General features: G+C 35.2%; 2 protein-coding genes across 2 annotated transcripts; both read right to left on the bottom strand.

The window, feature by feature from the left end:
* Positions 1–682: 682 nt before the first annotated feature.
* On the bottom strand, positions 683–1,726 carry LOC140175758 (uncharacterized). Its single transcript, XM_072204307.1, has 2 exons — positions 1,535–1,726; positions 683–1,234 (listed from the first exon to the last, which is right to left on the bottom strand). The coding sequence occupies exons 1-2, from the start codon at positions 1,724–1,726 to the stop codon at positions 683–685; spliced, it is 744 nt and encodes a 247-aa protein (XP_072060408.1).
* A 474-nt stretch (positions 1,727–2,200) lies between these two features.
* On the bottom strand, positions 2,201–7,347 carry LOC140175757 (uncharacterized). Its single transcript, XM_072204306.1, has 3 exons — positions 7,328–7,347; positions 3,521–5,774; positions 2,201–3,421 (listed from the first exon to the last, which is right to left on the bottom strand). The coding sequence occupies exons 1-3, from the start codon at positions 7,345–7,347 to the stop codon at positions 2,201–2,203; spliced, it is 3,495 nt and encodes a 1,164-aa protein (XP_072060407.1).
* Between the last annotated feature and the right edge of the window lie 10,105 nt (positions 7,348–17,452).

The following is a 17,452-nucleotide window of genomic DNA, read 5'->3' as shown; positions in this document are numbered from 1 at the left end:
AAGTCAATAAAAGAGAAGGATGATGTTATTGCGAAGGCAAAGGAGTCAGAAAAGGAGGTAGCTCGGCTGAGGGATCAGATTCGGCTATTGCAAGCTGAAGTGAAAGAAAGTGATGTTGCGAAAGGAGGGCTCACAGCTCGTATTCATGAGTTGGAAGAGAACGGTATGGAGATGTTCTCCTATGGCTTTGAACGGGCTGTGAGCCAGATTTCTCTATTGGCTCCTAAATTTGATATTGATCGACTTGATATGACGAAGATAGTGGTAAATGGGAAGTTGGTTGTGGATGGGACTGTAGAGGAGCATGATGAGAATGTTCCTCCTCCTTCTTAGTTTGGATGTTGTTCTTTTTGTTTTCTTTGTAAGCGAACTTATGTAATTTGTGGACGAATTGTTAGCTAGTTTCGAACTTATTTGTTGGTTCCGACCATGTTTAGGTCAGCCTATGTTTTGTGTTTGGGATCTTACTTTAGTAAGTATGATAGTTGGTAATGGTATCATTCGTAGTTGTATATTTTGAATATTTTGATGATGAAATATGAAGTGTTTGATTAAATTTGAATATTGATGATGAAGTATATTGTGCGTCAAGCCTCGTTAAAACCCTCCTTAGGCAAAAACCCCTTTTGGGAAAAAAGGCTCTAGGGGGGAAAAGAGTACCCTCATCCGCAATTTGTATAACTTAAGATTGGTACATCTTTAAAGAGCAGATATTCCAGGTCCCGGATATTGGGTTGCCTTGTAATGTTTGTAATTGATAAGCCCCCATGCCGAGCACCTTTATTACTCGGAATGGACCTTCCCAGTTAGCGGCGAGCTTTCCATGGGCTGGGGGACGTCTGGCCTCTTCTGTTCGTCTGAGTACTAGGTCACCTTCTGTGAATGCCCTCGGCGATACTCTCTTGTTGTGTTTCTTTTCGGTTATTTGTTTTATTGCTCTTTGTCTAATGGCTGCTAGCTCCCTGGTTTCTTCGGCTAGATCAAGCTCGGTATTCCTTGCATGCAAGTTGTTCAGCTCGTTGTATAGCTCGGTTCTCAGGGTGGGGATGCCGACCTCAATAGGGATTAGTGCCTCGGACCCATAGACTAGTTTAAAAGGTGTTTCGCCCGTGGTGGTCTGTGTTGTTGTGTTGTGGCCCCATAATATTTCTGGGATTAGTTCCGCCCATTCTCCCTTAGCATCATTCAGTTTTTTCTTTATCGCCTGCAATACAACTCGGTTAGCAGCTTCAGCCTGCCCATTGGTTTGTGGGTGTTCGACTGAGCTAAAATGATGCTTTATGTTAAAGTTTTTTAGGAATGAACCGAGCTTATTGTCTGTAAATTGCCTACCATTATCATATATTATCTCCCTAGGTATTCCAAATCGGCATATAATGTTTTTCTATATAAATGATCGTACCTTTTCGGCCGTTATCTTTACTAATGGTTGTGCCTCTATCCATTTTGAGAAGTAGTCTACTGCTACTAAGAGAAATTTTACCTGGCCTGGCGCTATTGGAAATGGGCCCCATCTGTAGAATGGCCAGCTTACCTCCATGCTATGTAATAGCTCAGCTGGCCTTGTAGATATAGTTGCGTGTTTCTGACAGTTGTCACATGCTTTGACTTTTGCTATGCAATCCCTTTTTATGGTTGGCCAGTAATACCCAGTTCGGACGATTTTAGCTACAAGTGCTCGTCCTCCGATGTGGTTTCCACAGACTCCCTCGTGTACTTCGTCCATTGCTTCTTTTGCTTCGTCTTTGCTTAGGCATTTTAGCAGTGGTTGTGAGAATCCTCGTCTATAGAGTTTTCCTCCTATGCTTGTGTAAAGACTGGCCTTTCGTCTGAAATGTTGAGGTTTGAGCTCGTCTCTTGGTATAGCGCCTATACTAATATATTCAAGGAAAAGAGTTCTCCAATCATGAAGGTGGTTAATATTTATCACATGTAGTAGTTCGGTGCTTGGTTTTTCTAGTGAGAGTTGTGTTAATGTGGATGTTTGTGTGTCTGCCCTAGTGGCTGCGAGCTTGGATAGTACATCTGCTCTAACATTTTTTCCACTATTAACATGCAGTATGCTAAATGAATTGAATTTTGAAATGAGATCCTTTGCTATGAGCCAATATTGCTCAAGCAACGGATCTTTTACCTGAAATTCTCCTCGGATTTGCTGGACCACGAAGAGAGAGTCGCAATGTGCTGTCAGGCTCTGTACTTAGAAGCTTAGGGCGAGTTTGAGTCCTGCAATGAGGGCTTCATATTCGGCCTGGTTGTTGCTTGCTAGAAAGTGAAACTGGAGTGCCTGTTCGGCTATTACCTTCTCTCCTTCTTTGAGGATGACCCCTGCTCCACTTCCTTCTCGGCTTGATGCTCCATCGACGTGCAGTTCCCAAAACTTGTCGCGTGCATCGGTCGTTAGCTCTGAGATGAAGTCGGCCAGTACTTGTGCTTTTAAGGCCGACCTGGGTTGGAACTGAGTGTCAAATTCTGAAAGTTCAATGGACCATTTGGTGAGACGTCCGGCCAGCTCTGGTTTCGTCAGTATCTGTCTTAATGGTTGGATCGTCCTCACTATAATTGTGTGGCTTTGGAAGTAGTGTCTTAGTCTCCTCGCTGCGATTATTAGTGTCAGGGCGAGTTGTTCTATCTTCGGATATCGTTGCTCTGTTGGTTGCATGACTCTGCTGATGAAGTACACTGGCCGTTGTATTTTCCCTGTTTCGAGGACAAGAGCCGAACTTATAGAATAATTTGAAACGGACAAATATAAATATAGAGGTTTACCGATTTCTGGCCTTTGCAGCACGGGTGGTGCTGATAGGATCGCTTTGAGCTCGGAAAAAGCCTTCTCGCCCTCTTTTGTCCAGTGGGATTTTTTGTTCTTCGATATTGTTTGAAAAAGGTGATATGCTCGGTTTGATGCCGCGGGTATGAATCGAGATAATGCCGCTATCCTTCCTGCCAACTGTTGCACTTCTTTTATTGTTTTAGGGCTCGCCATATTGAGTACTGCCAAACACTTTTCGGGGTTTGCCTCGATTCCTTGTGAGGTGAGCATGAATCCGAGTAACTTCCCTCCTTTTACCCCAAAAGCACACTTTTCCGGGTTCAGTCTCATATTATATGCTCGGATTTGTCTGAATATCTCGCTGAGATCTTCACAATGTGATTTTTCTTTCATGGTCTTGGTGACCATGTCGTCTACATAGATTTCCATGTTGTGTCCTATTTGGTGATGGAAGACCTTGTCCATCAAGCGTTGATAGGTTGCACCTGCATTCTTTAAGCCAAACGGCATTACTCGATAACAAAAGTTTCCATGTTCCGTTATGAATGTTGTCTTGCTTTGGTCTTCAGGATGCATGAGTATTTGATTATACCCAGAGTATGCATCCATGAAGCTTAAGCTTTTGAAACCTGATGCGTTGTTTACAAGCTTATCAATGCAAGGTAAGGGGTAGGCATCTTTAGGGCATGCTTTATTTAAATCTGTAAAATCGACGCACATGCGCCATTTACCTGAGTTTTTTCTTACCATTACCACATTTGAGAGCCATGTGGTGAAGCGAATTTCTCTGATGAAGTTGGCTTGTAAGAGCTTGTTGGTTTCTTCTAAGGCTGCTTTTGATTTCTCTGCTCCTAGGTTTCTTTTCTTTTGAGCTATGGGTCGGCTTGCTGAGTTGGTGGCAAGTTTGTGACAGATGACGTCTGGACTTATCCCAGGCTTGTCCGCTGGGGTCCAAGCGAACAGGTCAGAGTTGGCTTGTAGTAACTTTATGAGATCTGACCTTTCTTGGTCTTGTAGCGCCTGACCGATGTATGTTACATGTTCTGGCTTTGATGTCAGTCGGATTTCCTGAAGTTCATCTGTTGGTTGAGGTCTTTCTTGTGCGTCTCCCCGGGGATCAAGCTCGGCCAGGGATAAGACTTCCTCCATAGTTTGTACTGCTTTGACCTCGTGTTGTTTCTTCCTCGGATCCGACCTTTTTAGGCTTGAGCTATAACACTGCCGAGCTTGTTGTCGGTCTGAGTAGATTGTTGCTACTCTGCCGTCTTGTGCCTGAAACTTAGCACATAGATGAAAAGTTGATATCACTGCTCTGAACATGTTCAGAGCAGGTCTCCTGAGAATAATATTGTAAGGACTAATGCAGTCAACTATCAGGTATTGTATATCGAGGGTTCTGGATGATGGATTCTCACCTATTGTCGTTTTTAGCCATATATAGCCTTTTATTGGTACTCTTTCTCCGGAGAATCCTACTAGTTCTCCGGAGGAGGGTTGTATTAGTTTTTCAGATAAGTTCATTTTTAAAAAGGTAGAATAAAAGAGAACGTCTGCACTGCTACCTGGGTCCAGAAGGACCTTTCTTACCAGTAACTCTCCTGTTTGGATGGAAATTACCACAGGGTCGTCTGCATGCGGTGTGGCCGAGCATATGTCTGCTTGGTTAAAAGTGATCTCAAGGTCGTTCACCTCTTTGTTACTGTGTGGAGTTGTTCCTTCGATTGCTAGCATAGTGCAGTAGCTTCGTTTTCGTGCTGAGGCTGTTTCTCCGCCACATGCGAATCCTCCTGATATGCAATTGATGACTCCTTTTGGGGGATTGTTGCTCGGCCATTTGTCGGTTTCTTTGTTCCTCGTAGTTTGTTGCTCATCCTGATCTGTCTTTGCTCCTTTGTGCCTTGTGCCTTCGATGTATTTGTCTAGGAGTCCTTGTCGAGCTAATCTTTCCAGCAAGTCTTTGGCTATGATGCACTCGTCGGTGGTATGACCATATTTCTGATGGAAGGCACAATGCTTGGTCCTGTCCACGAATCGTTGGTCCTGGTAGCTTCCGGCCCTAACAGGGGGTTTGATGATTTTGGCGTTGAGTATTTCCTTGATGATCCTTTCTCTCTTTGTGTTGAACCTGGTGTAGTTGTCAAACTTCGGTGTAAGTTTAAACGTTTTTCTGGTGTCTCTGTTGTCCCCTGATCTGATTGTTCGGCTCTCTTCCTTTCGGGGTTGCCTTCTGTCCACTTTCTCGGCCTCTCGGAGTTCTTCAATTTCCATCTGCCCTGCGGCCCTTTCTCGGAATTCCTCCAGGGTTCTCGGCTTTGTGACGGCAATTGTTTCTCTGAATTTTCCCGGTTTGAGGCCGGCTTTTATGGCGTGAAGATGGACAGCAGGATCTAGATCGGGTATCTCCATTGTTGCGTCAGCGAATCTGGTTAAATAGTCCTTCAAGCTTTCTTGGGGACCTTGGCGGATGGTGCCGAGGTAATCAGACCCATGCACATAAATGCGTGCAGCCGCGAAGTAGTCTATGAAGGATCTTGCCAATTCCTCGAAGGAAGAGATTGATCCTTCAGGTAATTTTGAAAACCAAAGGAGGGCCGCGCCGTCAAGGTAGGTCGGAAAAGCCCTGCAAAGAATAGGTTCATTTTTAGGTCCATTAAAGAACATCATAGACTGAAATTTCTTAATGTGAGCCCGGGGGTCACCAATCCCCTTATATGGCTCGAGTGAGGAAGGTAGTGTAAAATGTTTTGGCATTTGGTAATTGGTAATCTCCTCGGAAAATGGGTTATCCAAGATCAGTTTCTCCTTTGGTAGGTCGATGCTCAATAGGCTCGTGTTGCCTTTCCCGTTGTGTCCATTGTCCTCTTGCTTGTTGACGTTATTCTGAGTGGATAACTCGGCAAGTCTTTTTACTTCTGCCTGTAGGTCAGTTATCTGGGCCATGAGTTCGGCCTGAGTGGGTTGAAAGACTCCGTCGTCAGCCATGGATAGGAGCTGTGAAATCCTGCGTAGAAGAATACAAAGCAATATGTGGTTAAACAAAAAGTGGGGTTAGCGTAACTTTCTGGCCCCACGGTGGGCGCCAAATGTTCCGTTCTGCTTGAACCGAGGTATAAAGCCCCGATGGATCACTTGAGATTTCAGGTGGAGCTATACGTCGTCTAGAGGCTGAATAAGAAGCAGACCTCGGCCGCACGAAACACCGCGGCGGGAGCACCTGCACAAAGCACTCCGACGCTCAAGTAAGTATGTGAGTAATAAGATATAATAAGAATAATATCAGAGCGAGTTTTTGTGACCTGTCCTTTTGTGACGTATGGGGCCTGGCTTTATAGGTGCGAGTTGTGTTGGAATTCCGATTTGTTTGCCAAGTGCCGCTGTTGGTATCTTTGACTCTTGTTCGGTTTTGAGGGTAACGGATAGAAGATATCACTGGTGTGCGGATGACTCAGCAGGGGAGTGTTGATTTGTTTTGTAGATGTTTGGTTATTTAGAGCTGACTCTTCGGCCGAGTATATCTCGGTTAGTCAGTGTTGATTCCTTGGCCGAGTATATCTCGGTTAGTCATTGCTGATTCCTTGGCCGAGTAAATTGGGGTACACGTCAATTACATTTTTTAAAAAATTATTTTTTAAAAATTAACTTTTATAAACTATTTTTTTTAAAGTAAAAGTTTTACCAAACTAATTTTAAATTTGTTCACGGGTGAAGAGCAATTCGCCCCCGAGGCCAGCCAGCACTTCCAGTGCTTTGTGATGAACTCTGGAAAATGTCTCTTAAATTGGGCTTCTATCTCTAATGTTGCCTCTCACAATTCGACTTTTTCATTTGGCTTTAGTGATTGGATTCCGCGATTTTGTCCAGTCCAATATTGTTTTGCATAAAACTGGATTACATATTAAATAGACTACTTTTAGTAAATATACTAAAACTAACCCAATATTAAAAATAAAAACACGACTCAAATCATCACAAATTACAAGCTAATTACACTTAGATTTGAATTTTCTAAATTTTGAATTTCACTTTAGAAAGTAATATGATCTATCACCATTTATTTTATAGGTGAAACTAAAAAAATATAAAAAAAATATTTAATAACAAAAAATCTCATTTTATCTTCTAAAATAAAAATCTAAAATTTAAAAAATCCAAATTCATTGCACTTGCCCGATTACTCTCTTGAGTCTTCCCACTCTTTTATCGTTCTCATTCTAAATTTTAAATACAACTGCTAATGCAATGTTGCAGTAATACTGTTTATACCGTCCAAACTCACCACCATCGCATGCAGCTCCATCTGTTTTAGACCACCCATGGCACCGTTGGTATACCTCTTCTTTTTCGTAATTATTTTATTCATATTTGATTAACTTTTTCTTTCATTTCTTTTTTATCTTATCATGGTTAGAATCTTAATTCCTAAGCGGAAGTGTAGAACCAACTAGAATTAAAGTGATTACTTCGTTTTTCTACCCCTAACCCTAATTCTAACCCTCTCCAAAAATAAAATATAAAAAGGCCAAAGCATCAACATAGATAGGATCATTCACTTACCGAACTTTATCCCTTGCCATTACAATTTTTCGCGGTAACACATTTTTTCAAGTCCATCGCAAAATTTTTAAGGATTTTATTTTAAATAAATAAATTAAATTTTGAATGAATACTCATCTCGATCCCTGATAAGTTTTTGAAGGACTATGAGGCTTTGATAAAAAAAAAAAACTCTTTTCAGTTATTGATATTTAATTTCATGAGATTGGTTAGTCCATTTATTAATGTTCTCTCTTCATAACATATTTATGTGACACGTTAATCACTAATATATCTTTTATTTAATTTTTATAAGTAAAAATAATTTAAAAATCACTAATATTTTTTAGTTTTATACAGTAAATTTAGCTAATGTATTTAAAAATGTAATAAAAAAGGATTAAGTACGATTTTGGTCTCTTACGGTATAGGCCGATATTTTTTTTTGTCTCCAACATTTTTTGCATACAAAATCGTCTCTATAGTTTAACTTGATTTTAGAATCATCCTTCGAACCAAAATACCCTCCTCCTTCTTCACCAAATTACTTAGTTTATATTCTTCTTTTTCTTCTTCTCTATTACAGCAACATCCATTCTTCTTTTTCTTTTTCTTCAACTAAAATTTCAACAGCAACAATAGAATTTCAACTAACAAATATAAAAAAAATCAGAATTTCAACTAGAAAAATATAAGAAGCAGAAGAATGGAATCAGAATCAAAAGCAAAAGAACAATGAAATCAATCAGAATAGAATCAGAGTCAACATCAATGTGATTAACAAAATCAACCAATCAACAAATCTAATAATGTAATTAATAAAAGAAACAGAAGCAGAATAGGTAGAGTTGCAATGGCAGTGTTGGCCGCTGCTGGTGGAGGTGGAACAGGGATTGTCCTTTGTGTCTGGTTCAGCGAGAGAGAAGCTGATGAAGATGGTAACGTTGCCGGCAACTTGTTGGAGAAAAGAGGCTAGTTTCGATGGTCTCTGTTCAGTGAGGAAATTGAGGGTGAGTAAGAATGAATGGCTAGGTTGGGGAGGGACAAAGGAGGGAGACGTCGCGGCTACTTAGGTGTCGACGATGGCGCTAGGGATCGGGGGAGATGGGTTGGGTTCGCAGAAAAGGGGACAGAGAGCTTGCCGCAACAGAACTAGCACGAAGGGAAGAGAGAGAGGAGGGTAAGGAGACGTGCGGCGGCGTTGTGGCGGGGAAAGGAGAAGAAGAATGGCGCTGATTTTCTCCCCCCTTCTTCTTTCCTCCCCCCACGTGATTCCCTTTTCATTCTCATCTGTTAGGGGTAATTTGGTAATAAAAATTAAAATTTAGATAAAAGTGACGATTTTAAAACTAAATTAAATTTTAGGGACGAAAAAGATTTTCGACTTATACGTTAGGGACCAAAATCGTACTTAACCCTAAAAATAACTAAACGGCCTTAACAATTATCCTTAAAAGACAATTAGATTCCCAACAAAAAAGAATTTGTCAATCCTAATTAGTTCTTAATGGATAAATCAATAGTTTAATATGCTATGTAAACTTATTCCATTAATACAGAGAAAAATATTAGCAGAAGAGTTAATCAATCTCATAAATATAAAGATCAGGAGGCGAAAAGGATATTTTTTTTATTGAGGACCTCATTATCTTTCGAAGTAATTGTTAAACGCCGTTTATGATTTTGTTTCTAAAATTTTAGAGAAAAGGACAAATAGGTCCCTAACCTTTTGTCCCGCAGACATTTTCGTCCCTGACCATTGAAAAATACTTTTAAGTCCCTCACCTCTTTAAAAGTTGGACGGATTAATCCCTCCGTGCAAATACCTCCGTCAGACTCAACAAAAAAATCTGACGTGGCTCCGTTCTGCTTACCTGGCATTACATTAGGCTGCCTATGTGGCACATTAGTGAAAGGTCGATTTTGAAAAATGGACAAAAAAGTCCCTCTACCTCAAAATAGCATATATTAATTAAGCAAGATCTTGAGAATACTCCTCCTTCCACCATTCCCTCACAGGCCTTCTTCTCTGCTTCTTCAAAACATCACCGTCCTCATCCATAGATTCCCACCATTCCAGTTTCCTCATACTACTACTGCTATTACTCTTGTGCTTCTTCTTATTGTTGTTCTCATCCTTTGCATTGGTAGAAGCAGCAGAAGCAGAAGCAGTCAACTCAGCTTTGGGTCTCTGCATTCCAACATCATTCCGAATCCAATCCATCACATAATCCTTCAACATAACACCCGATGAACCTCCGTTCTCTTCATTTACCAAATTGCCCCCCACACCCTTCCCATTTTTCTTCACAACTGCATCAGTCGATGGAATTGGTCCTTCCGGAGATTGCTCCTCAAAACAAAGGCACCGTCACTCTCGTAGCTTAAAGCCTCAGCTTCCAACCTGTTCTCCGTCCTGAACCTTGCAAGTCCGAAGTCTCCTATCTTGGCTGCAAAGGACCAGTCCAAGAGAACATTAATGGGCTTGATATCGTCGTGAATCACCGGAGGGTTGCAGGAGTGAAGAAACTGTAACCCTCTCACGACGCCCAGTGCGACGGAGAATCTCGTCTGCCATCGCACGAGCTCAGGGGATTTTCGGCGGAGGAGTGCGTTGTGGAGGTTGCCGTTGTGCATTCTTGTAACCTAATTTCCCAATCAATGGCGCATACAGCTTTTCAAGGTCCACCCTTTTGCTGAAGAATCTGTCAATCCACAAGTACCCTCCACCTCTCAAAACCCTATCCACATCAAACAGCAAGAACTCCATCATTGTCACCGGAATCTACCAGTTCATGGCATGCCCGTACCGCACAAGGTCCACCACTCCGTCGAACACCGGTAGGTTATGATCTTGGACGAATCAGAGGAAGGGTTGAAGCCTAGGTTAGGATTTTGGCGGTGGAAGCAATGGAAGGATTTGCAAGGGTAATGGTCCCAAATTACAGAGAAATCAGGGAGTGAAGAAGGGAAAGGACTTGAGGGTTTGTGTGGTACGGTTCGGGAGAAGCAACGGCGACGGGAGAGGGGGTGATTTTGGCGATTAGAGAGTTGAAGAGAGGTAATAGAGTGAGAGGATGTTGGTGGCCACCATTGCCATCAGAAGAACAAGGTTCAATGTCATTGAAGAAGGTCTCAAATGAATTTTAGGATTAGGGTAGCACACAAAATGACGCCGTTTTGAGCAACAGAGATTTATGTGTCCATTTTTCAAAAGCTCTATCCCACTAATGTGCCACATGGGAAGCTGTGATGCCAGGTAAGCAGGGGGGAGCCACGTCAGCCTTTTCCGTTGGGTCTGACGGTGGCTTATGAACGGAGGGACTCATCCATCCAAGATTTGTGAAGGTCAGGGATTTAAAAGTATTTTCAAATGCTCAGGTATAAAAATGTCTGCGGGGCAAAAGGTCAGGGACCTATTTGTCCTTTTCTCTAAATTTTATATTTATAATTATTTGACTTTTAAAGTTAGTTATATTTTTTTAGTTTTATTATTTATCTCGTTTGCACTAACAGCAAAATAAATATACATATAACTTAATTACAGTGTAAATAAAATATGAATGATGTCAATTTAATTTTATTTTTTTTAATATAATCAAATTTGATTTAAACAGTTATAATTTGGATAATTATATTATATCCATTTGAATTTATTTTTTAGTTCATTCCAATTCAAAATATTGTGATTTGATTGAATTATGTTATATCCATTCAAAATTTATAATTTTATAATTTTTTGTTATTTTTTTTTGGTAGAATTAAATTACATCCTATCCAAATTTAACTTTTAAAAATTTTATAATTTGAATGATATCTATACAAATTTATAATTTATAATTTAAAAATTATAAATCATTGATTGATTTTTTAAATCCGAATAAATCGAGTGAAAATAAATTATAATAATTTAAACTTAATCAAATTAAAAAATTCAAATCATATAATACCTTTTATAATAATCTTAATCAAATTTATATAATCAAAATCAGACAAACAAATAAACACCCTTGCTTCTCCTTTAAATCCTAGAGTTGAATTGAACCCTCCCTGAAAACAAACTTGAAAAAGCGAAATCATCATCCATGAACATAGATAGGATCAACTTTTTACCCAACTCTATCCTTTGTGACATTCTCTCATACCTCCCAATAAAAAAAGCTGTATATTCATCAAATATTCGTTGGTGTATTATTCGTCGATCGAGAGTCCTAGTTGGTACACTACATTTTGTAGCGTAATCATGTACTCTTCGAATGATAGGTAAATTATATGTGTTTCTGGATGTCATCTTTTAATAAATTCACTCACTAATAGTTCATCCAACCTAAATCAGTGGTCGTTGTGTCTCACAAGATAGGTCAAGTCAGCCATCTGTAGGTATGACATGATCTTATTGTCTAAGGACATACTATGTTATCTCTTCATACTCGTGATACAGCGGTGAGACTACATGACAATGAAAAAAAAAATCTTAAAACCATAGCACTTTGGAAAACAAAAATCACCTAAAATGAGTAATTCTAATAAAAATACTTTAACCAAAACTAAATTAAATTCTAACGGAGCATAGTTAATATAGTATTACGACGGAAAGCTAAACCCTTTAGTATATAATTAAAATTGTAGTGTCTCATTAATCTAACTTTTGACAATTTAATTTTTTAAATAAATTAAATCATTCTAAATTCTTGTTATTGCCTAGTTAATCTAACACTTAAAATCCAAATTAAATTAAATTCTAAAAAAATTTTTAACCTCGTTAAATTTCTAACAATAAAAACTTACAAATTCTAACCAAACCTATTAAATCTACTCGTCAACATATTTAATTATTCCTCATCCAACATGTATTTGTGATTTCAATCTTCTAACACCCTAAACTCCTAAATCAATACTTTAACTACTATTTGAAGTTTAAATATTTTAATAATTCTAATAATCAAGTTTTAAGCGATTTAATATTACTAACGATTCTTTATTTCTTAAAAAAATAAAAAAATAAATTAAATTTTATTTACTAGCCTCTTCATGCACACTATCAGCAATATGGGCAACTTCATCCAACCGATAGATTCAATTTGACTCATCTTCCATCTCCGCAGTTTCAATCTATAGATTTCATTAGTCGCTCTGGATTTCTCATTTTGGTGAGGTATGGTGTGGTGAAATGTTATTCAAAACAATTCAATTTGAGTTCTATATACAGAGGTATATATGTAAATCCAATGAGGATATGTCAATTTACATTGGAACACGAATATGCATAAATCGAATTAAGGTGTGTCGATTTACCATTGGTGTGATTCAAATTCAACTAATTTGATTCACTATGTGTAAGACTGGAAGTGAGGCGAGCTGAGTCGAGCTAGACCAAACTCAAGCTCGGCTCACAACTCAACTCATTAACAATTGAGCCTATTTCTTAAGTTCAAAATTGGCTCAACGAAAGCTCATGAGCTGACTCAAGCTCACGAGCTGGCTTAAATAACAGAAACATAATATATAATTCTATTTCAATAAATTATAATTTATATATATTAAAAAATATTAATTTTATATATTATGTATCTATTAATTATGAATTTTTTATTTATGTTTTACATCAAAATCATATAAAAAATAATTATAAAATTTTAAATAAGAATATTAATATATATAAAAGTATAATATTACTATTTTATATGCATATGTATAATATTAAAAGGGGTAAAGCATATTTTTTGTCTCTAAAATTTGTCAAAAATTTTAAAAATACCCCTAAGTTTTATTTTGTTTTAATTTTGTCCCAAAATTTTTTTATTTGCATCAAATATACTCTCGATGGCTAAATTTTCAAAATATTTAAGACCAATCTAACAATAATGCATGAAAATTATGCTTGATTTGTTTATGTTGAGGGGTTGTTCTTATGAAATTGTTGTTGAATTGGTCTTAAATTTTTTGAAAAATTAGCTGATAGGGGTATATTTGATGCAAATCGAAAACTTTTGGGACAAACTTGAAGCAAAATAAAATTTATGGATATTTTTAAAATTTTTGTCAAATTTTAGGGACAAAAAATATACTTCACCCATATTAAAAGTATAAACTAATATATATATATATATATATATATATATATATATATATATATATATATATATATATATATATATATATATATATATATATAATCAAGCCAACTCACGAGCTAATGAGTTGAGCTTATTCAAGTTCAATCTCGACTCATTTAATTTATGAGCTCAATTTCAGGCTCAAGTTTGGTTCATCAGCTCACGAGTTCAACTTATCAAACTATTAACGAGTCATGCTTGAACTGACTCATAAGCTGTCTTGACTCACTTTTAGCCTTAACTATGTGTAAATACAATGGGCTAAATTGAGATAGGTGTATCAATTTATTATGGATAATATCTAATACTACGTGCATTTCTTAGTAAATCAAAATTACTTACTTTGATTTACATGAAATTAAACCTACTAATTTAATATACTTTAATTCGATTTACTACTATAATTTATAATTCGAATTTAATAAATTCGATTTATATAGTAATATATATAAAGACATCCATATAACATTTTCTGTTTTTGGTAATTCATATAATATTAAATTGCCTTCCGTTTAAATATAAGTGTTTTACTCTAATAATTATGTTAATTTGTGTACCATTAATATATGAAAATTTTAAGAGCCAACATTGCGTAATCAACATTTAATATAAACAATTTAAAATGTTTAAAACAAAATTCTAAAATCTAATTAAAAAAATCTAAAGTCTTGTTTGGCTGTTATAGTATTGATTTTCTAATCTATTTATAATTCTATAATATTATTACGGACAAAATACTATAAATTATTCTAAAAAAAGTGATATTTAAATAATAAAAAAAGAACGATTTTAAATAATAAAAAAGATAAACCGTCCATTTTAAATAATACAGAAGATTAATTGTACACTATTAACACGATTATTTTTTTTTCTAACTACCTACTATGAACATAATTTTTTTTGTGACTCCACTATTAATACGATTGCTTCTTCTACTCACTCATTTTTATCTACCGACAATTTTTTACTAGAATTTACACTAAACTAATTTAAATAATATTTCAAATTTTTAATTGAATTATAATTTGTTTATTAAATTTTTAATTGACAAAATTTTTAAATTTTTTATGTATTTGAGTATTAATTTTTAAATTTAAATTATATATATTTTAATTTTTATTTATTGTATGAGAGTACATACAAAATTATATATATTTTAAATTATATATATTAATACTCAAGACCGTACATAAAAAATTTAAAAATATTATCATTTAAAAATTTAATAAATAAATTATATCTTAATTAAAAATTTAAATAATTATTTGAATTGAATTAGTGTAAATTCTAATAAAAGACCGTTAGTGGATAGAAGTAAGTGAAAAAGAAGCAATAGTATTAACAGCTATATTAACAGTGGTCAGTGGGTAATTAGAAAAAAGATAACCGTATTAATAGTGAAAAGTTTAAATTTAAATTGGTTTCTAAGAAAATAATGTGTCCCTTATTTTAAATGGACAATCTATCTTTTTTATTATCTAAAATGGACGGTTTATCTTTTCTATTATTTAAAATCGTCTATCTTTCTTATTATTTGAAACGTTCCATTTTTAAAAGTTTGTTTTAATTTAAATTATTAATATTTTTTATTATTTTTAAAAATTATATTTAATTATTTATAAATACATATATCTCATTTACACGGTAAACAAAATACATACAAAATTATCTCGTTTACAGTATAAACGAGATAAATAAATATGATGTAAATTAGTAAATACACTACAAATTATTTATTTTGGTATTTAAAATAATTAAATCATTTATTTAAAAAAAATCCTTAGATTAGGTGACAATCGGATATAGATAAAATTTATATCAAAATTACAACATTCACATAGAAAATATTTAGCATGTAATTAACCAAAGAATAAAATTAAAACATAATCACCACTAATTTTAAAATAAGTTAATTACATATGAATAACTCAAAGGAATATTAAAACAAAACTAACAGCAACACAACATTAACTTAATAATAATTTAGAGTCTTAAATAACTAACAACGACAAAATATTTAAGTAATAAACAACTATAATGCTAACTCAAAGGAATATTAAAACAAAACTAACAGCAACACAACATTAACTTAACAATAATTTAGAGTCTTAAATAACTAATAACAACAAAATATTTAAGTAATAAACAACTATAATGCTAACATTTTATATAAGTGTAGCTATCGTTCATCAATTGATTCATAATTTCGGATAAATATTGTAAACTTGCTCTTTGTGATGTTGATGTGTTAGTCATATTTGCATTACATGTAAAACTTAATCTCTTTAATATGAAATATTATTACATAAATAGATAAATAAAAAAAAGAAAAGGACAAATAGATCCTGAACTTTTGTCCCGCGAACATTTTCGTCCTGACTATTGAAAGATACTTTTAAGTCTCCGACTTTTATAAAATTGGAACGGATCAGTCTCTCCGTCCAAATGCCTCTGTCAGACCCAACGGAAAAGTATGACGTGGCTCCCGTAATGCTTGTCACGCGTACGCATCGTCTGGGAGACTTCCCTCTCACGTCTCGTCATGAATTCAACAAATCCCCATTTCTTCATGAATTCTCCATTTTGCATGTATTTTTTCCATTTCTTTCAAGCCATTCTTACCTTCAAAACTTTAAAACACTCAAACAAACATATCAAGACATCGACTTTCCATCAACTTTCGCACACTTAAACATTAGCATGCCCTCATGCTAAACTTTTGTAGTTCATCAACTAATATGCAAAATGCGTCTACCTACTTAGTTAAAATGAATCAATCTCCAATAACATATATGAACAAGTAGGGGACTAAGATAGTACGATGATTTATGAATTCCACTCATTCAAATCTCAAAATGAAGTATAAATATACTTGCAAGAAGAAACCTCGTGAAAGCAAAGAACAAGGAATTGAGCATCAAACCCTCACTGGAAGTGTTTGCACTCTAATCTTTCTAGTGTTTGAGGGTTGATTCTCTTAATTCTCTACTAATCTTACTTTTTAAGACTTGCTCTTTTTCTACCAATCAACATATATTCAATGCATGGATACACATATCAAGAGGTTTTTTCAAGGGTTGTAATGGGGTTAGGACTAAATTTAATTTACTTTTCTCCCATTCGATGCCTTGATATGTTTGTTTGAGTGATTTAAAGTTTTGAAGGCAAGAATGGCTTGAAAGAAATAAAAAAAAGCATACAAAGTAAAAATACATGAAGAAATGAGGATTTGTTAAATTCATGGTGACACGTACGCGTGACAAGCATTACGGAAGCCACGTCAGACTTTTCTGTTGGGTCTTGGACGGAAGGACTGATCCGTCCAAATTTTGTAAAGGTCGAGGACTTAAAAATATTTTTCAATAGTTAGAGACAAAAATATCTATAGAGCAAAAGATTAGGAACCCATTTGTCTTTTTCTCTAAAAAAAATAAAAGCATGATAATGTATGTATTTTTTTATACTTGTTGGTTATTTCGAAAATTTTTTTATTTTTATTTTTATTTTTTACGATATTTTTCGATTCAACAGATTAAAGACTAATCTTTTGAATTTTATTTAAAGATTTGTCACTAATAAATAAATTGTTATATATAAAAGACGAGATTTGAATTTTGACACTTGCTTACGCAGACTAATAAATTAATTATTAAACTAATCCAACTTAATTTTCTAAACTTCTAATTTAACCTATGTAATAATGAAATCAGACCAAATTTAACCCAACCTTATTGTATTTGGGACCAAGTCTTGGATCCTGTCCAAGCCACAAACACTCCTAATTTTTTCACATTATTTTAAGCACAAAAATTATAAATAAGATCTACTCATTGTACAAATTAAAAAAATTTGTAATGAATATTTGTGGACGTATATATGCTGTTCCTTAATAATGATGCTAAATATTCGTTTGGACACTATTAAATCAATAAAAAAAGATATTTTTAATTATATTTGTATTTTTTAGTATATTTGACAAATTTTTAATAAAAAAATAAAAAAATAAAAAAACATCTTTTTTAAGAAGTTA

Source organism: Arachis hypogaea, chromosome 10, assembly GCF_003086295.3.
Source record: "Arachis hypogaea cultivar Tifrunner chromosome 10, arahy.Tifrunner.gnm2.J5K5, whole genome shotgun sequence".
In the NCBI taxonomy this organism is placed as follows: domain Eukaryota; kingdom Viridiplantae; phylum Streptophyta; class Magnoliopsida; order Fabales; family Fabaceae; genus Arachis; species Arachis hypogaea.
This window is presented reverse-complemented; position numbering and strand designations above follow the sequence as displayed.